Below are 21,490 nucleotides of genomic sequence, written 5' to 3'. Positions count from 1 at the left end.
TATGCACTACAGTCTCTAGAGTTTACAGAGAATGGTGCGATAAACAAAACACATTCAGTGAGCGGCAGTTCTGTGGTCAAAACCACCTTGTTAATGAGAGAGGTCAGCGGAGAATGTCCAGACTCATTCAAGCTAACAGAAAGGCCACAAACACTCAAATAACAGCTGTGTAAAACAGTGGTGTGCAAAAGGGCATCTCTTAACGTACAACACCGTGAATAATTCAGGCTGTTGTGGAGGCAAAAAGGGGTCCTACCCAGTACTAGATAGGTGTACCTAATAAAGTGTACAGTAATGTCAAATCAGAAAACATGGTCTGGAAAAGTGGTACATGGGACATTTACATTACATTTAAGTCATTTAGCAGACACTCTTATCCAGAGCGACTTACAAATTGGAAAGTTCATACATATTCATCCTGGTCCCCCCGTGGGAATTGAACCCTGGTCCCCCCGTGGGAAATGAACCCACAACCCTGGCGTTGCAAGCGCCATGCTCTACCAACTGAGCCACACGGGACCACAGGCCCATAGAAACAGTGTCTGATAAAGAATGACGATGAAATATTACTTCCATAGATAATGTAGTCCAATTGGTTCATGTTCCACGGTAATTGGTGTCAATGGATCTCGTTATCCTGAAACTTTCATGATCTAAACATGGAATATTGTTTGTCAGTTTCCGTAAGACTATGCATTAAGAGTAAGGCAACAGTTACTTATCATTTTGAGCAGTTGTATCAATTGATAGTTAGATCATTGTAATGAAATGAATAGACAGTCATCTCAGATGTAATGTGTGAATTGGATTTTGAAATGGTAATACTTTGATGTTAAGTTGTGTCATTTTGAACAGGTGACTTTAGTTCAATGAACAAATGATCTTAGCTTTATGTGTATTGTATCCAAGCAATTGGAAAAAGTGTTTTTAAAAATGTGCATTTTGATCATTGGTTGTGAGTTTTGTGTCTAGAGTTTTGAAAAATGACATCAAGGTTCCGAAATTAGTGCCAAAGTGATTGTAAAAAACTGTAATAGTACTGGTAGGCTTTCACTGGATCTATAAATCAGAATCATATGGCCGCTGTGGCTTGCATGTGTCGTAGGTAGGTACATTGTAAAAATATGCATTAAAATCAATAAGGTGAATCGACAAAGCGATGCTGAGTCATACATCACCTTTAATACGGACAGCAAGGATTAATTACATTGATTGGGACTGTGAAATTAGGCTTGTGTTTGTGTGTGAGTGAGTGAGTGAGTGAGTGAGTGAGTGAGTGAGTGAGTGAGTGAGTGAGTGAGTGAGTGAGTGAGTGAGTGAGTGAGAGAGAGAGAGAGAGAGAGAGAGAGAGAGAGAGAGAGAGAGAGAGAGAGAGAGAGAGAGAGAGAGAGAGAGAGAGAGAATCTCATAATCTCACTGTAGCCAAACATACCAGCAGCTGAAGCCATTACCCAATGTTTGGATGACCTCTTGAGCAAACATATCCCAGACACGAATCCAACGTTCAGGAACAAGGGATTCTCCTAATTCTCAGGATTAAAACATTAACTGACGTGGCTTCCAGTTCGTCAGAGGGTCAAAACCTAATCTGTGAGGTAACGGCGAAAGCTCCAGCACTGGAAAAAGATTAGCTGATACTGCCACTCTAAGAATAGATTTGCGAAATGCATTTTGTTATCTTATCAAAGGTGGAATGTGCTATGGCTTGCTATATATGACCCATTTTAGAGAAGCAGCTTCAGGTCATTCACGCACGCTCACACACACACTCAGTTCAGCACACTGGCATCGGGGTAAGTGTGCGTCTCTTTAGCACCTCTCTCCTGACAATCCACTGTCACCTAGCAGTCCACTGACTGGCTGTCACTGTGTAGAGAAGGTGGTGCTGAAATCTCTCAGCCCTCTTTCTCACCTCTATGATGTGCAGCTGAAATGATTGGCCCTGTCCAGGAGAGGTGAAACCGCCAGCACTGCTGTGCCGAACCCAAAAGGAACTGTCCGGAGAGAGGGGGTGCTGAATTTAACTGGCTGCTGGCTACAGGGAGCTGTTTGGCCATGCTGCTTGGATGTGTCTAAATGAGCCCAGCTCTCGGCAGGCAGGCACCTTCACGCCTTGTTTGCTTTGGAGCTGTCATGTGACAGCATAATCTGCACCAGAGGGACACTGGGGGCCTGAGCTGGATATGAATATGACTTGGGTCCTCATATGAGAACATTCTGATTGACATAAAAAAAATATATATATAATTTGCATTTTAAGGAGACCACCACCAAACACCAAATGAATGCCCAATTCTCAAACTACCATTAGTTACAATCATTTCACTTATTGAAAACCACACAATCAATCTCTATTCATATCCAATTCCATTCTAAGAATAAAGTAGTGTATTCTGTGAATAAAGCTTCTGATCACTGCTTCAAGAGACACCACCACCAAAGTGACCGCAGACATCACCCTGGGCGTTTGGCGAGGTTGAGTTCTGTTCTCCATCTCCCTGCAGTAAGGATGGATAGACAATCAGAGTGGGCGTTGAGGTGGTGAGTCACGGAGGAAGGACAGAGTCCAGCAGAGTGGAAAGTAAGAGGCCCTGGCTGTCGCTCAGAGCGAAACACGTAGCAGCCAGGGAGAGTAGTACACGGGTCAGAGCGCACGAACGCACACAAACACACACAAACACACGCACACGTCTATTGTCTAAACATGCCTCTTCCGTGACACTCTCTCTGATTCACCTTGTTTCTTCCTCCCTTCTCTCTCTGATTCACCTTGTTTCTTCCTCCCTTCTCTCTCTGATTCATCTTGTTTCTTCCTCCCTTCTCTCTCTGATTCACCTTGTTTCTTCCTCCCTTCTCTCTCTGATTCACCTTGTTTCTTCCTCCCTGATTCACCTTGTTTCTTCCTCCCTTCTCTCTCTGATTCACCTTGTTTCTTCCTCCCTTCTCTCTCTGATTCACCTTGTTTCTTCCTCCCTGATTCACCTTGTTTCTTCCTCCCTTCTCTCTCTGATTCACCTTGTTTCTTCCTCCCTGATTCACCTTGTTTCTTCCTCCCTTCTCTCTCTGATTCACCTTGTTTCTTCCTCCCTTCTCTCTCTGATTCACCTTGTTTCTTCATCCCTTCTCTCTCTGATTCACCTTGTTTCTTCCTCCCTTCTCTCTCTGATTCACCTTGTTTCTTCCTCCCTTCTCTCTCTGATTCACCTTGTTTCTTCATCCCTTCTCTCTCTTTCTCTGGAACTGTCATTCTCTCTTTCTCTGTGTCTCTGTATCTCTCTTTCTCTCCTTTTTCTATCACCCTGGTTTCTATATTTATGACACAAGATATCCAATATACTCTTCTGCCACCGCTAAATAACCCCAAAACATCCCCAACGTCACTACAAGGTTGCATGAAGGTCACACGCTGCTCCTACTTTACCGTTTGCTTGTCAGAGGCAAACATATTTACTTAACTGGAAGAGCTGCTAAATAAACAAAAACACTGTTTGAACTGAGTGAGAGCGCCAGAGAGAAGCTCATTAGTTATTGATGCAAAGAAATGAACACACATGCGAGCGTGCACACAAACACGCGCACACCATACACACCACACACAGCCTGTCCACAAAGCCTGTCTGTTTACTTCTCAGCCTTGAGACTATAGCATGAGTCCTGATCTCATTGTAGTGCTCATACATGCTGAAACTATAGTCCTGGTCAAAATCCATTGAGGAAAGTTCCACACAAACCAAGGAATCTATTGTATAAACAGCAAGTGTCCGCCAGTCTCTCACTAAACATTGTTCTATTCAAAATGAACCAGATGAAAGCTGAATATCTCTTCATTTAAAATGTCTATGAATATGATCGGTAACAATAACCCTGAACAAGACCAGACCGTGGAGCCATGGTCCATTGTTCAGCCTACCTTGACCCCTGTTGGAAGTGCAAATCCATTTTCCAAAGGCCAGATTGTTACAGTGGATGTGAATACGCTAGATAGGCCGCCAAGAGAGAGAAAAAAGACCTGGCGCAAAGAGGTGAAATGAAATTGAAATCCGACAGGTTTGATTCATGTGTAAAAAAAGAACTGGCCGTGCATTGGCTTTCATGGATTACACCAGCTGAGGACAATGGAAGGAAATGGAGAGGAGACGTTTGAAGCTCCACAATAAGACAACCTTCTACTCTTTCATGTTTCTAAATGAGGGAACAACTGTGAATGTTAATCACCGTTCCACTGGATCTGTGCTCTGGGTTTGATCTATTTATAGTAGAGGGAAAGGAATGGAGGGATAGAACGAGGACTGGATTAATTCATCTGAAATAAAGACTTGGGAGAAGGATGGAGAGAGAGGGGAGAGAGAAAGGAGAGAGGGAAGAGAGGGGGGAGAGAGAGAGAGGAGCCACAATTATTTGAATACGACTGTCTTCCATCAGTCCATGGGAAGGGGGATACCTATGTGGAGGGTAGGCTAGATGATAATAACTCTACTCATCCATCTTGCCTGTAAAAGATAGTCCCTACTCTTTAATATCAGGAAAGCTGATTCTCACTGAGAAGCTATTTTATTCTGCTGTATGCTGTGGGTTTGTAATGTCCCTGTTTGTATTTTATGTTGGTAACAACCCCATTTTCCTCTTTGGTGATTGATAATCATTCATCATTCAGTCAGCAGAATCCAGTCTTTTGTCTCATATGGAGACGGAGGCTCTGCTGCTCCACACTGAATATCCAGCGCTCCCTCCCTCCCTCCCAGTTCCAGCGCTGCATCTGGAGCCCAGCCCAACACCAGCGGGACTCCGCTCATCCCAGCCTTTCACTAATGCCACGGATGCTTTCAACTCTGCCGCCATGTCCAGCCGGGTCACACACAACCACGCACACACACAGATGCGTATGCACACACACACACGAACACACAGACACACATGCATGCGTTCACACACACACACATATCGTGCATTCACAAACACACAGCTATTTGCCGTCAGCTTTCGTGGAACGGGAGAAAGACGGCATGCCAGTCTCAGCAGGAGTGAGGTGAGAAAATACATACAGTAATCCTTTATTCATGCTCTGAGACATCCTGCGATGATGACAATATCTAACAGCACTTCGTCACAAAAGAGAGCAATGAAATACAACAGAAAACAACGGAAACAACAGCTACTGAGGCCAATTTACTAAACGGGATCCAAATCAAAAAACCGCCTTTTCATATTTGTTTTTTTTTCTTCTGTAAATGGCAGTATTGATGTCCCTTGACATCTGCCATTAAAGAGGAGCTAGAGTCAGAAACAAACTGACTGCTCTCACATCAAAGCTGACCTGTTCCAATCAGGTAACATATGCCCTGTGACCCGCGTTAGCTGACGTGCACAAACACACACTGACACACTCACAGAAACAGACACAGATGAGAAACAACACCTTTCACCTTGCTCCTTGCAAGCCACATCCATTCCAATAAGATCATCACGTCTGAGGAATCACCTCCCAATACACAGGCACCGCTGAGCGCTTTCACAATCTGTTCTCTGTACAGTAAGCTCTCTCAGAGGAGAGCCTCCATGCTCTCTGTGTCTTACCTGGCATGACCTGCTCAAGCCTGGGTCCTCCTTACAGCCTAGGGGGGGGGTTCTGGAAGGGCTCTGGGGGGTTGATGGGGATCGAGGCTGGGGCTGAACGCTCAGCGAGGTCCCTTTCACACAGTGATGGATCAGCTAGCGCTCACTTACGCTCACACACCAAACACAACACAGCTCCGACAGGCAAGCTCTGATTCCCTTGCTTGCTTGTTTCATCTCTCTTTTCCTCTCTCTGACACTCCCTCCTACTCTTCCCGCCCACCTACTCCAGCCCCCTCCCCTTCTCTCTCTCCCTGTCACACTCACACCGTCTCTCTCTCTCTCCTTCTCTCTTTGATAGAGCCGCTCTTTGACATGTAACCACCCACTGCCTCCTTCTCTGCTCTTAAAAACAATAGTCTCTCTCTTTCTTCTACTAAACCATACATTCACAGATAGTACACAGACCCTCTATCTGTAGCCTAGAAAGTCTCTCACTCTCTTTCTCTCGCTAAAGGTGCTGCCTCACAACAGCGCTCCACACAGCCAGATGTAAAGCTGGAGAGGCAGCAACAGCCAACGGAAATAAACCAGGCCATCCAATCAACAGAGCATAAGGTAGTTGCAGTGCATTTGGAAAGTATTCAGACCCTACGCACACAGCCAAGACAACACAGCTGTGACTCCGGGACATGTCTATGAATGTCCTTGAGTGGCCCAGCCAGAGCCCGGACTTGAACACAATCGAACATCTCTGGAGAGACCTGAAAATAGCTGTGCAGCGACGCTCCCCATCCAACCTGACAGAGCTTGAGAGGATCTGCAGAGAAGAATGGTAGAAACTCCCCAAATATAGGTGTGCCAAGCTTGTAGCATCATACAAAAGAAGACTTGAGGCTGTAATCGCTGCCAAAGTTGCTTCAACAAAGTACTGAGTAAAGGGTCTGAAAACTAATGTAAATGTGATATTTCAGTACATTCATACATTTTCAAACATTTCTAAAAACTGTTTTTGCTTTGTCATTATGTGATATTGTTTGTAGATTGATGAGGGGGGAAACAATTTAATCCATTTTAGAATGAGGTTGTAACACAACAAAATGTGGAAAAAGTCAAGGGGTCTGAATACTTTCCCAATGAACTGTAAATGTATGGTTTATACATTATATACAGTGGAGGAATGTATTAGCATGGGCTTGTGTACCTCAAAAGAGTCACTCTGGCAGTAGAGGCTTGGTTTGGTGTGGTTTAATTCCATTATTCAAGAACCAGTAAGGTTCTGACCCTGAACCCCCCTGCCCCCCACACACTGGAGGTCCTGAAACTCCCAACTCATGCAATCTCCTCAACTGGTCTTGAAACCAGTATTCACACAAGTCTTACAATGAAGCTCTGTCAACTTTTCCTTATTCAAAAACAATGGGCGTCTTTCGGTGGGCTGAAGAAGAAGAAGGGAGCCTCAGACGTAGACAGACGTGGTGTATCATAACCCTCTACAGCCTCCCCTTTACACCTGTGAGGTCTACATGATGGAAATAGGCCTTGTTAAGCTGATAAAACATGTGGAGTAGGAGGCGCACGGTGTTTGTGATGACACATAGGGCTGTCGGACACTGTAGCCAGCCCAGCGGCAAGGCAACGGAAAGCAAGCAGACAAGCCAGGCAGGCTGTGTTAATGATTACCTTCACCTGGTTTAGGATTCCTTACAAGTTGGCTTGTTTGGCTGAAAGCTTGAGTCTCGGTCAGAAACCTGTGATTGTTAAGCCCACCTATGGCTGTGTGTGTGTGTGTGTGTGTATTGCGTAGGGATGGATAGGCACAACGCCGCGTGGGGACAGGGTGGATTTCCGCCCCAGTGGTCTCAGGAAGACAGGAAAGGGAGGAAAAAAGGGGGGTTGGGCTGGACATCCATGTCTGTGTATGTGGAGATTATCTTCCATCTCCCTGACGAGCTCACCCCACAGCTTCTCAAACAAACACACACACACACACACACCCCAACACCTCAGCTCCACAGAGGCTGTTCTAACCACACAGCTGTAGACTGCAAACAGCCCAGTTAACACCTCCAGTTTCTGACTAGCTATAGCATGCAGTCTGTCAGTGATAGATCTCGCTGAGTTCTCAGAGAGGAGGGAACTAAGGGAAAGAGGACAACAGTGAAAAGCCACGGATCGTCGTCTAGGTGAGAGTCAAGCTAGCTGATCGTAATGGCTCTGTGAACATTACATGCAGTCAGCTGTAAAATGGTTAGTGACTAAACAGGGCCCTGGGGTAATAATTACTGCCCCTAGGGTTTGGAGGGTAAAGAGCTGTTCCCGTCTCAGCAGGCGGAGGATACGTGTTGCATGAAAAGGCTCAATCAGAGAGAATATTTCATAATGGAATGGCAATGTTAGCCGTCATGCTCTCGGACTTCCATAGGGTATGTTACTAGACTATGGACTTAGAAAGAAAAACGTGGAAATCCAAAAGGTACTATGAGCTATTGAAAGGTGCAAACACTGTACGCATTCACTTCTTATCTCAATCCTATTTCTCATCTGGTCTCTATGAGGGCACCACAGGGTTAAATTCTCGGCCCGATTCTTTTCTCTGTATATATCAATGATGTCGTTCTTGCTGCGGGTGATTCCTTGATCCACCCATACGCAGGCGACACCATTCTGTATACATCTGGCCCTTCTATGGACACTGTGTTAACAAACCTCCAAACGAGCTTCAATGCCATACAACACTCCTTCCGTGGCCTCCAACTGCTCTTAAACGCTAGTAAAACTAAATGCATGCTCTTCAACCAATCGCTGCCCGCACCCGCCCTCCCAACTAGCATCACTACTCTGGACAGTTCTGACTTAGAATATGTGGACAGCTACAAATACCTAGGTGTCTGACTAGACTGTAAACTCTCCTTCCAGACTCAAATTAAGCATCTCCAATCCAAAATTAAATCTAGAATCGGCATCCTATTTCGCAACAAAGCCCCCTTCACTCACGCTGCCAAACATACCCTCCTAAAACTGACTATCCTACTGATCCTCGACTTCGGCGATGTCATTTTACAAAATAGCCTCCAACACTCTACTCAGCAAACTGGATGCAGTCTATCACAGTGCCATCCGTTTTGTCACCAAAGCCCCATATACCACCCACCACTGCGACCTGTATGCTCTAGTCGGCTGGCCCTCGCTACATATTAGTCGCCAGACCCACTGGCTCCAGGTCATCTATAAGTATTTGCTAGGTAAAGCTCTGCCTTATCTCATCTGACTGGTCACCATAACAACACCCACCCATAGCACACGCTCCAGCAGGTATATCTCACTGGTCATCCCCAAAGCCAACTCCTCATTTGGCCGCCTTTCCTTCCAGTTCTCTGCTGCCAATGACTGGAACGACTTGCAAAAATTGCTGAAGTTGGAGACTTATATCTCCCTCACTAACTTTAAGTATCAGCTATCTGAGCAGCTTACCGATCGCTGCAGCTGTACATAACCCATCTGTAAATAGCCTATCCAACTACCTCATCCCAATATTGTTTTTATTTACTTTTTTTTGCTCTTTTGCACACCAGTATTTCTCCTTGCACATGATCATCTGCACATCTATCACTCCAGTGTTAATTTGCTAAATTGTAATTACTTCGCTACTATTGGCCTATTTATTGCCTTACATCCTTACTCAATTTTCACACACTGTATATAGATTTTTCTATTGTGTTATTGACTGTAAGTTTGTTTATCTCATGTGTAACTCTGTGTTGCTGTTTTTTGTCGCACTGCTTTGCTTTATCTTGGCCAGGTCGCAGTTGTAAATGAGAACTTGTTCTCAACTGGCCTACCTGGTTAAATAAAGGTGAAATAAAAATTAAATAATAATAAATCTCGACAACATCTTGTCAACAGTGAGCTGTTTGCTGATTGGCTGGAAGGCTTTCTCCTCTGTGGTCTGGTGATGTAATGCCTTCTGCTGTCCCGGGGTGGGTCTGTCCCCATGGCAACATTTTATGTCCTGTTATTGTAAATATGCAGTGAATGGTAAAACATCAACAACAAAACAACAACAAAACCGAGAGAAAACAAGGCCACAGTACACCACTGCATGATTAGATGTAATGAGCCTTGAAGTCAGGAGTCACAGAAAAACTTTTCCCTTTTTCAGATGAAAAGTCACAAGAGACTAGAAACCAAAAATGAATCCATGCAATCAAACGAATCAAACTAACAAACAGACTACGTTAGCTAGCTAGATCAAGGCAGTGAGACACAACATAACAGCAAATGGCTGCCACACAGCCAGTCTGCACAATAAATATTTCATCCTGGTCTCCTCTCTCTCCTAGACTTTGTCATCCACCACTTGGCTGATACAGTCAACAGGCTTTGTTCTGGTAGCTTTGTGGACTACGAGGCTCCAGCCAATCAGACTGAGATGAACACAAAGTGTTGCCAATTCCAAAAAGAAAAAGGTTGAGAAAAAAAACAAAAAACATTTCAAGAAATAATCTTGGCCTGACTTTTGTCTAGTGGCCCGTGAGCAGTATAATTATTCTCTTGGAGGGGGAAATAAATGAACAACCTAGCTCTCGGCTGCCAAGTTCATGAAGAGAGCCTGAAGTGGAGAGTTTGTCTTCCCGAAGAATGCTAGCTGTGAGGAGTGGGGAGTCAGAGGGTCAGCAGGGACAGGAAGAGAGAGACAGAGAAAGAAAGGTGGAGAGACAGAGAAGAAGAGAAGGCAGGAGAAAGATGAGTGGGAAGAGAAAAAGGCAGCCAATCTCCAAAAGGTCAACATTTTAAGATATACTTTGACAGTCCTAGCCCTTCCTGTACCCTTGTAAATTGAGATATTATATGTCATAGTCGATTCCCAACTCAGCCTGTCTACCACTTGCATTGTCTTCCATCGGAGGAATAGTCCAGTCTGCATGGTTATCATGCCCCTGTCATAGTCAGCTCATTTCCACACTACCCATGGGTGTTAAACTGTTCAAAGAATTCTTAGTGAGTCAGACATATTTCTGAGTATTCTGACTTTCTTACATAGAAGAGACACTTGCTTTAATTACATCTGATAGCCTCGTTACACTCTCTCTTTACACTCTCTCTCTCTGTTCCGCAGGCAGGAAGCTGCCTTAAAGCTCTATCAATCCAGCCGGAGGATGTGGAGCTGTTCATAAGGTAGGACCAGCAGGCTCTTTTCAACACGCACAGGTGCTCCTTTCACTCTCTGTTGGCGCACACACACGCACACACACACACACACACTCACATCCTTCCCACACACACACACTTAGAAAACACACAAAGACACACACACTTAGAAAACACACAAAGACACACACACACACACACACACACACACACACACACACACACACACACACACACACACACACACACACACACACACACACACACACACACACACACACACACACACACACACACACACACACACACACAGAGAGACACCCACCCTGTTGGGGTCATTTGCACATGCCAACACCATTGACTGCACAGATGCTTGGATAGGAGAGAGGAGAGAAGAGGGGGGAAGGGAGAGGAGGGTGGAGGGAGGGGAGGGGAGGGGAGGGGAGGGGAGGGGAGGGGAGGGGAGGGGAGGGGAGGGGAGGCTTATCCATCACCTAAACTTCTAACTGAATCTGGCTGATAAAACAGAGAGGTTAATTTCAGCTGGATAACAGACAGAGGCACACCACTCACACCCAGGGGTTTCTTCATCTAAAAGAACCACTTTTCACAGTGCCTATCTAATCACGTCATCTTCACAACTCACTATACTATATTATAGGATATTACTTGACTGGAGGTGGAAGTGAACAGCTACTTTGTGTCTGACTAATCACCAAAATATTTAAAGCAGAGACGTAGACCGAGCAAGCAAGCTAACTCTCCTCCGCCCACAAGATGGTGTGGCTCCCCTGCGATGTGTGTAGTGGGTATTTTGGCTCTCCAGTGGTTTGACTGAGAGGAGACAGTCAGTCCCCACAGCCAGTCACCAGGTCTAGGGTCCGGGGCCTCTGAGAGGTCAAGGGTCACCTATCTCTCTCAGGAGGGATAATTACAGTTTTTTCCAACTGCTTACACACATTTTTTTGTACATTGTTTACAGTTCCTATGCTGAGCACATACTGTGTTTGAATTCTGTACAGAGTGGAAAGGCAAAGACATCATGGAGGACGAGGACGCTTGTTTACAGATGTACAAGAGACTGCAATTATAAATATGGTTTTGGCCAACAATGCAATTAGAATTCGAGAGATAAGAGTCGATATCTTGAATAATGACACCATATTTAACAACATCAATGCTGTAAGCCTGTCGACCATACAACGCATCCTCCAACGACACCGAGTGACGATGAAACAACTTTACAAGGTGCCATTTGAGAGAAACTCTGACAGAGTCAAGAATATGCGTCATGACTTTGTAAAGGTATGTATGCAACACTACTTCCAGTACTTCAAACATGCCATATTAACTCATCTGTATATCTGTTTGTCTGTTACAGAGAGTATTGGAGCTGGATGCCCATGTAATTCGCCATGAATTTATTTATGTGGATGAGGTTGGCTTCAACCTCACCAAAACCAGGCACCGCGGAAAAAATGTAATAGGACAGAGGGCAATTACCAATGTCCCTGGACAGCGTGGGGGTAATGTAACTGTGTGCTGCCATCACTCAAAACGGGGTCCTCCATCACAATGCCACACTGGGTCTGTACAACACCGGCCATATGCTCACTTTTCTGGATGCAATTTACACAATGCTTGTACCTGATCCAGATCAGGAGCCTGCTAGATTTGTGGTTTTATGGGACAGTGTTAGTTTTCACCGGGCTGTTCTGGTCCAAAACTGGTTTGCCACCCATCCACAATTTGTAGTTTTGTACCTACCCCCATATTCACCTTTTCTAAATCCCATAGAGGAATTCTTCTCAGCCTGGCGCTGGAAAGTGTATGATCGCCAACCCTATGCCCGCATGCCGCTTCTCCAGGCAATGGAGGACGCAGAGGTTGCCTCTGTCCATGGTTGGATACGTCATGCTAGGAGATACTTCCCTCGATGTTTGGCAAGAGAAAACTTATCTTGTGATGTGGACGAAGTATTGTGGCCAGACCCAGGCCGGAGAAGAGATGAAGCGTAGCTTAGCACTGGTGACTGCCACCCTTTACTCAGTACTTTGTTGAAGCAACTTTGGCAGCAATTACAGCATCAAGTCTTCTTGGGTATGACGCTACAAGCTTGGCACATTTGTATTTGGAGAGTTTCTTCCATTCTTCTCTGCAGATCCTCTCAAGATTTGTCAGGTTGGATGGGGAGTATTGCTCCACAGCTATTTTCATGTCTTTCCAGAGATGTTCGATTGGGTTGAAGACCGGCTCTGGCTGGGCCACTCAAGGGCATTCAGACTTGTCCCAAAGCCACTCCTGGGTTGTCTTGGCTGTGTGCTTGGGGTCGTTGTCATAAGGGAAGGTGAACCTTCGCCCCAGTCTGAGGTATTGAGCATTCTGGATCAGGTATTCATCAAGGATCTCTCTGTACTTTGCTCCGTTCATCTTGGGCTCGATCCTGACTAGTCTCCCAGTCCCTACCACTGAGAAATATCCCCACTGCATGATGCTGCCACCGCATGCTTACCATAGGGATGGTGCCAGGTTTCCTCCAGACGCTTGGCATTCAGGCCAAATAGTTAAATCTTGTTTCTCATGGTCTGAGAGTCTCCAAACTCATGTGCCTTTAAAAAAAAATGTTTTATTTAATTTTAACTGAGGAGTGGCTTCCGTCTGGCCACTCTGCCATAAAGGCCTGATTGGTGGAGTGCTGCAGACATGGTTGTCCTTCTGGAAGGTTCTCCCATCTCCACAGAGGAACTCTAGAGCTCTGTCAGAGTAACCATATGGTTCTTGGTCACCTCGCTGACCAAGACCCTTCTCCCCCGATTGCTCAATTTGGCTGGGCGGCCAGCTCTAGGAAGAGCCTTGGTGGTTCCAAACTTCTTCCATTTAAGAATGATGGAGGCCACTGTGTTCTTGGCGACCTTTAATGCTGCAGATATGCTTTGGTACCCTTCCCCAGATCTGTGCTTTGACACAATCCTGTCTCAGAGCTCTACAGATATTATTTCGACCTTATGGCTTTGTTTTTGCTCTGACATGCACTGTGAACTGTGGGACCTTATATAGACTGGTGTGTGCCTTTCCAAATCATGTCCTATCAATTGAACTTACCACAGGTGGACTCCAATCAAGTTGTAGAAACATCTCAAGGATGATCGATGGAAACAGGATGCATTGAGGAAAATTTCGAGTCTCATAGCAAAGGGTCTGAATACTTATGCAAATAAGGTATTTCTGTTTATTTATTTATTTGTAAAAATGTCTAAAAAACTGTTTTTGCTTTGTCATTATGGGGTATTGTGTGTAGATTGCTGAGGACATTTTTTTTAATTTAAGCAATTTTAGAATAAGACTAACGTAACAAAAATGTGGAAAAGCTCAAGGGGTCTGAATACTTTCCGAAGGGACTGTATATTACAGTATTGTATGCCATGAGGCTGGGACTACAGACAGAGTCATGGTATAGGAGTTAGTACTGACTGTGTCAGACAGTCAGTCCCCCCCGGGCAGGGCCTGATTGTGTAGAGGACTGGGATAGGGGATTAGGGAGGATTTGGAGAGCAGTCATTACCCTAGCCTGTGGAGGGTCTGATAATTAAATTACCTCAGCAGCTATACCGCTGCCTTCCCATCTATCTACTATACACAGACCAGGGCTTTCAAGGTCACTCTGCTCATATCTGGAATGAGCTGCATGGCCAACATCCTGACTCAAGATCCTGAATGACACAGTTGACTTGAAACTTTATCCGCGGCATGAACAACACATTGATGCCAATGGATAGTTGGTCTTGAAGGTGGAGTGCAACTTGGACTCCAGAAACCTGAAAGAAAGATCCAGTTCAGAGAGAAGGTACTATGGACAGCCATCACGCTCTTCATTTTCCTTGTGTGCTGCCAGATTCCCCTTTTTGGCATCATGTCCTCAGACTCTGCAGACCCCTTCTACTGGATGAGAGTCATTCAGGACTTGTTTAGGCCTCTCTTATTTAAAAATCCTGAACATCAGCTCTCTTGTTTCCAACTACTCTCTGCTCTCCCAATAGCATGTGGATTGACTCATTGCCATGCAGTGGCTGAGATCTGCAGGTGGTCCTCTGGTGGTGCTGTGGTTGGTGGAGTGAGTAGTGTGTGTGGTTGGAGTGGGGAGTCTGACAGGAGATGGGCCCAGCGTGATGGTGATGGTGGTGAAGTGGCCCAGTGTGGGAATACTGCTGCTGGCCACATCACAGGGTTCCCCCCTGGTGTCTATGCTCAGACCAGGAGGGGCTGTGACCTGCTGGGAGAGAGATAGGGAGAGCGCTTGGAGAGAGAATGGATGAGTGGAGGAACAGGGGAGAGAAAGCAGGGAAGAAAAGCTAGAGGAAGAGAGAGTTAGATAGAGGTGATGAGGAGAGTGAGCAAAAGAATGAGGGAAAGAGAGAGAGAGAGAGAGAGAGAGAGAGAGAGAGAGAGAGAGAGAGAGAGAGAGAGAGAGAGAGAGAGAGAGAGAGAGAGAGAGAGAGAGAGAGAAAGTGGGGGTGCAGAAGAGGGAGATGTGGGGTGTATGGTCGTGGTTGAACAGTAGCAACTCTCACGTAGAGATTGAGGGTTTGTCACGATCTGCCACTGAGCACTCCCTCTCGTGCTCACGCACGCACACACACACACACACACACACACACACACACACACACACACACACACACACACACACACACACACACACACACACACACATACAGAAAAATATACCCACCCTACCAGAAAAAATGAATTGACCCACACACTCTACATGACATTGAGACTTGTAAACAACCACAATAGCCAATTTAAATAAAGGTCAGTCTAATCACTAACGCTGATTAAATACATTTCTCCTCTTCTCAATTAATATCACTCACACATTAACATGAATCCACGCATGAGTAGCCACACACAGTGACAATGTACATTAACCTGCTCAACTGTAGTAAATGGAGCCAAATGTCACCCATGTTGAAACAATTCCCAATGACCAATGTAACTTCATGCTTATGAGATTCCATTCTCCAAGTTCCGGAGTTGACAGCCTTGACAATAACTGTTTTTACCTCCACGACCATATACCAGCGCTATCATAAGCTGAAGTCTGATGTGCTTTTTAATCCAGCCCACACATTCCCAGGGATGACAGAGGCATTGAACCACACACCACAATCCTTAATTGCCTGTCACTCCGTCACGATTAAAGCAAATTATTAGACATCCCTTCCTATAAGATGTGATCATATTCACTAGTCCGATTTTTGAGGATCATTACAGCTTGTTGATGAAAGCAGCAGACAGAAAGTACACCCAACTAATGATCCTACTCCACTGCTGAGCGAGGGCAATAGATCAGTGCCTGAACTGATTACAGTTACCCTAGCAGAGTGGCACCGATAGATCTGCTGGGGAAAGACAGGGTGATGCACGTGCTGTTGAGGGTGATTTGCGGCGACACACGTGTGCAACGGGGTTTTGCTGGGCCTTGTCTTTGGAGAATTAGAACATCGGCCCTGAACAGCCAATGAAGCTTATCGCGGATGCAGATGATTTCTCGGTGGGGAGACATTCCCAACAGAGACCATCTGCCTGCAACTTTCCATATCACAACCGTTTCTCACAATTTCACCACCATTACTCTCAATGTCACCACCGTTACTCTCAATGTCACCACCGTAACGCTCAATGTCACCACCGTAACGCTCAATGTCACCACCGTAACTCTCAATGTCACCACCATTACGCTCAATGTCACCACCATTAGGCTCAATGTCACCACCATTACGCTCAATGTCACCACCATAACTCTCAGTGTCATCACTGTAACATTCAATGTCACTACCATAACAGGAGTTTGCTAGTGATGATACTGCTTGCTTGAACATGAATCACTTGAAAAGCAAATAACTGTTGTGCCCATTTTTCTCCTGTAATGCATATACTGTATGACATATCGCACACCTGTGAAGGTTTCTGAATGTATGCATATTGTCCAGTTAATTGGTGTTCTCTCATACCCTTACATTACTGTTCCTGACGGTAAAAGATGGCTGCTCATTGGGCAGAGCTGAATGTGCGTGTCAAACACCTGTGTTTGGATGGGAGGCGGCCAGGCTCCCGGTGTGTCTAAGACAGATGTTTCATGGGACTGTGGTGGCGGATGATTGATGCCTCGCAGTACGTCAGGTGGCAAAAATCCCAGACACCTCAGGGTTTTTGGCTTTTGCGTCTGATTTTTTCCCCCCTTATTTTTTCCTATAATGTGGTTAGTGAAGGAGAGCGAATCTGGAGACAGACGGGGGATTGGCAGAAGCCAGAGAAGCCCGTCGATCAACAGACATGTATCACAAAACAATGCCGTTCGGAACACACAGAGGACGACAACAGCTGGTGCCAGATACCCCCTGAAGCACCTGACTGGTGTGATGCTATCTCCTTGGCAGAACTAGGCTGCCTCAAGGAGCAATAATTACAACAAGCGATCTTAATCTCCGCCGTGGGAAGGTGGGCAGAGGAGAGGGGGGACTCATTCAGTGAAGAAAACCCCTACAATCATGTCACGTGGCTGAAGGCAAGACACCCACCCCCGTCCAACTACCTCTTCTTCCATATGGAAGTCACCTTGTAGATACCCTTGACTAGAACCCCATTGCAATTCCAGGGTTAAGTAACTTCTTCATTTAGCCTCGTCGTAGAGATAGCTAGACAGAGTAAAAGAGCGAGCTTCATACTCTGTTTGTCGTCCCCCTTCGCAGCAGAGCTACTGAGACAAGTGAGTTCGACTGGAGAGAGAGAGGTGGGAACCCGGACGGGACTCCTTTACTTTAGCCTCGTCTGCCCTAATCACCGACATTGAATTGCATTGTTTTAGCCAGGCAGATTGGGGCCCTGTTCGGAGGTTCATGAGGGGGAGGGGGGATAGGAGACAGACTCCCTGGTTCATCTGAGGTGCCCACCTCTATCTTTCCCCCTCTCTCCCTCTTCCTCTTTCTCTCTATATCTCCATGGGCCGCACTCTGCCACTTTGGATATGTCATGGTTAATAAGGATGACAAATTGGGACTGCTCCCCTCGGTCTCCAGTCGGTGCGGTGGCTTCGGAGTCTGCCCTTATACGCCCAGAGGAGGCCACACTCAGCACCGCTCACAAACAAAATGGAATTTAACAAGGCCTGAATCAGCCACAACGCCTCAGCAAATGGCTCCTCAACCCGTCGCACCTGCCTCGCCAGCTGGATGTACATGTTGTTATAGTAGAGTGGTATTGTGTAGTGTAGTGCGAGGGAGGGAGGGACGATATACGGTTTGTGAACAGAGACCAGGACAGAGTTCCCTATTGGTTAAACTTACACCAGGGTAAGACTCCATATGATCTGCCTGGCTTATATTAACACTGGTTTAATCCGAATTCATTAATTCCTTCTCAAGCCATATTGGAAACCTTGTGTGTGATGATAAAACTCCCTTAAGCATTCATCTTAATTGTTTTTTTTCACTCTTCATTTGTTTTCCTGCTATTTATTCAAATACGACGTTGATCAACAGTCTGTGGTGTCCTCATATTTGTGTTTGCCATTCATGATGACCTTGGTTGTCAAGTTGTGCCCTTGGCCACACAAGCTCAGTCTCCCCTAGCTTGAGAGAGAGGATTATCACATATGTTGTTGGATCTGAAAATGTTGCTCTGGCTGTTATTGTTTGTCACGGCATGACATTCAAATGTGTGCAGTAGTGTGCAGGAATGAATATAAACAACATGACATCAAGAGAACCCCTGAACCCCACACCCACCCCCTACTTAACATTCAAGATAAGGACTACAGTGGTTGCCATTGGATTCCCACACGATAACATGATTCATCTTCCTAGTTGGAGCTCAATGGAGCTCTTTACATTATAGCCTAATGTATATCGTATGTTTGTGCCGTTCCTGCTCTAATAGGTCAAATCAATACTTTATTAGTCCAAGTCTTTAGACCATGAATGAGCTATGGTGGACAGAGACTGTAGTATCACATATCTTACTCTACAGTACTAATGAGGCTTTCAGTGCTGCGTACCACTGTTTGATGTGTCTTTTATATTAGAAGTGTGTCTTGGTGGCCTCTATAAGTTGTTTAATGCATGTATACACAAAATGTGCGGAATAATACATACTAATTAGCATTAGTCAGTGTACATTGTGAAACAAATCTCTGTGGAATTCTTCTTCTTTTTGGGATTGCCCCCCTGTGGTCACTGGCATTTAAGGATAAGGAACCAGGGGACTGAGGTTATTTGCCCATAGGGGTTGGAGATCCTTGGGGTCTGAGACAGTGAAAAGGCAGAGTGGCTCTGTGGACCTGTGGCATTTCCACTGAGACAGGGTGTCTGTTTTGTTTGCCTGTCTTTGAGGACGAGGGAACAGAGACTAACCTTTAACTCAGCGGTGCCTGCTGCTAGGGGCTCTTCCAATGCTGCTTCTTCTTCTTTACACAGGAGTTGCACGCAGTCGAGATAGTTCAAAGCTGAGGAAGAGACAGACGGAGCATGTTCATTTGGAACAACAAAAAGTTCGCAAAGTTCATAGAACTGAATTGAGACTAGTTACTGCAGGTCGGTTCCTGTGTTCAAGAGACATTTTAAACTAGCCCAGTCTGATACTTTGCTATTCTGTGTATCGATTCGTGGCATGTTGTGTTCTTGAGAGCAGTCATTTTATTTTAAGAGTACTTTATAAGCCAGGCGCACACAAGACCAATAGCATTTGCATTTCAATTCTTCTAGCCAATCAATGTGTACGGCAATGGGCTCAAATGGCGATATCCAGAACCAAGGCACGGTGAAGTGAACCAATGTCATTTCACCCAGTTGATTTTTCCATCAGCTCAGTTGTGTTTGTGTGCGTGTGCGTGTGCGTGTGTGTGTGTGTGCGTGTGTGTCAGTGTGAGGAGTGGCAGTGATCCATTATCGATGGACTGCTTGCACAGCCGATTGGTCGTGTTCATTTAGAAGTCGGTGGAACCAAGTCATGAGCTGGAGACCAGGGACGGGAACCAGCTGGGGATCTCCTCCCCACAGATGCTGCCTGCCACTACAGTGTGAAAGGCACTCCAGCGTGGAGGAGGAGGCGGATGTGGAGGAGTGTGAACCATCTCTAGTTAGGGTCAGAGCAGGGGATTTTCAATACTACTTCAATGTCTCATTTCATTGTAAATAATGTTTGAAACGAAACTAATGTGATCGGTTGACTGGATTTTGGTTTTAAAATGTATCCAAAACCAATATCCAATAAACACCTGGATGGAGATTCACAGAATCACAGAATATATTACTTCAAAATGGATAAATAAAAAATGCAAATACGATCTGTCCTTGCAGCATACGTCTCAAGATTCTGCTGTGATGGAGAGCTATCTGCACCATCTTGACGGCGTGGGGATTTGGAGATGGAGTTTGTGATTCCCAATTCATTCCCCCATTACTATTGAGGAGCTATTTGCCGGGCCTTTAAAAGCTATTTCCTCCGGCTGGCACTGGCTGGTACACAAAGGCACAAAATTCAGAGGCAATTTGTGTCTCGTTTCAGGACACTAGGGGTATGTCGCACGTCCCTACTTCACAGGACAGCCATTAGAATACATTTTAAAAGCCATTTGAACTTAACTTTTTTGTTTTTTGTCAGAAATGCTTTACAAACTTGTATGCTATCTGTAAATTCGAATAAAATTGTTAAATTACGAGCCTAGTTGGTTTAGGCACGGAAAAAGAATCAGAGTATGAATTAGAAAATTCTGGAGTTTGATTGCAAATAAATATGCAGACGGAGATGAAAAGAGAACACAGAAGGCTGTTGTATAAAACACCTGTCTCCAGATTACATCTTCAAACTAAGGGCAACCATGGCATCAATGACAGAGAAACGTCCATCCATAGTCATAAAAAAGTCTAGCTAGTTACATTTTCAGATATTACACGTTTCTAATTTTGTCAGAAAGTCGTTTTCATTTCAAGTTAAAGCGTACTGTTAGCTATATATAAACAACATGCCATCAAGAGATCCCCTAACCCCCCCCCCCCCCCCAATCATCCCCTACTTAACATTCAAGAGAAGGGTAAGTTGCCATTGAATTCCCACACGATAACATTATTAATCTCCCTACTTGGAGCTCAATGGAGCTCTTCCTGTTATTGCCTTATGTTATTACCATAGATGTAGCCATAGATGTAAGCTCCTGCTATAGAACGAATCACGTGCTCTTGTTAACATACCCATGAATTCCATTTTCCTAACCATTGGTGCCACTCTGTCAACAACAGTTGATATCAACCCCGGCACAGCCATCCTCAGTCAGGGTGACATACAGCACGCTAAGCACTTGGAAGGAGACAATGCTATGGTGAGCCCGACAAAGAGGGTCTTTAACACACACACAGGGCCTTTCAACCAGACTGCGTCTGTACAGATAAATTTTGTATTGCTCAGAAAGATGGCAGGAATATGAGCATTTGTGATTTCAGACTTTTTTGTTATAATACATGTGCATGAATGAAATCTCCACCACATTACTAACACAAACATGCACACGTGCACACACCTCATCACAAGTCATTCATCTCTTTAGTATGAGAGAGTGTGTACTTTTTCAATGTTATTTTTATTGTCACATACACCAGATAGGTGCTGTGTGTGTGTGTGTGTGTGTGTGTTTGTGTGTGTGTGTGTGTGTGTGTGTGTGTGTGTTTGTGTGTGTGTGTGTGTGTGTGTGTGTGTGTGTGTGTGTGTGTGTGTGTGTGTGTGTGTGTGTGTG

At 45.2% G+C, this 21,490-nt stretch overlaps 1 protein-coding gene across 6 annotated transcripts in view; it reads right to left on the bottom strand.

The window, feature by feature from the left end:
• Positions 1-21,490, bottom strand: part of LOC129865047 (synaptotagmin-1-like) — a 221,717-nt gene that overhangs the window by 110,172 nt on the left and 90,055 nt on the right. For 2 of the 6 annotated variants that reach the window (XM_055937473.1, XM_055937474.1), the window contains exon 3: positions 19,116-19,207. The exons of 2 other annotated variants lie outside the window; for them this stretch is intronic. Coding sequence is in view for 2 of the 4 variants with exons in the window: in XM_055937471.1 (XP_055793446.1) it covers positions 5,575-5,581 (7 nt within the window). In the remaining 2 variants the exon portion in view is untranslated. Of the gene's footprint in view, positions 1-5,574; positions 5,798-19,115; positions 19,208-21,490 lie in introns of those variants that run through there. 2 more of the 6 variants (XM_055937471.1, XM_055937472.1) reach the window with 1 other exon arrangement.

The sequence above is a fragment of the Salvelinus fontinalis genome, chromosome 11 (assembly GCF_029448725.1).
Source record: "Salvelinus fontinalis isolate EN_2023a chromosome 11, ASM2944872v1, whole genome shotgun sequence".
Classification (NCBI taxonomy): domain Eukaryota; kingdom Metazoa; phylum Chordata; class Actinopteri; order Salmoniformes; family Salmonidae; genus Salvelinus; species Salvelinus fontinalis.
The sequence above is the reverse complement of the archived record's forward strand: the minus strand, read 5'-3'. Positions and strand labels throughout refer to the sequence as shown.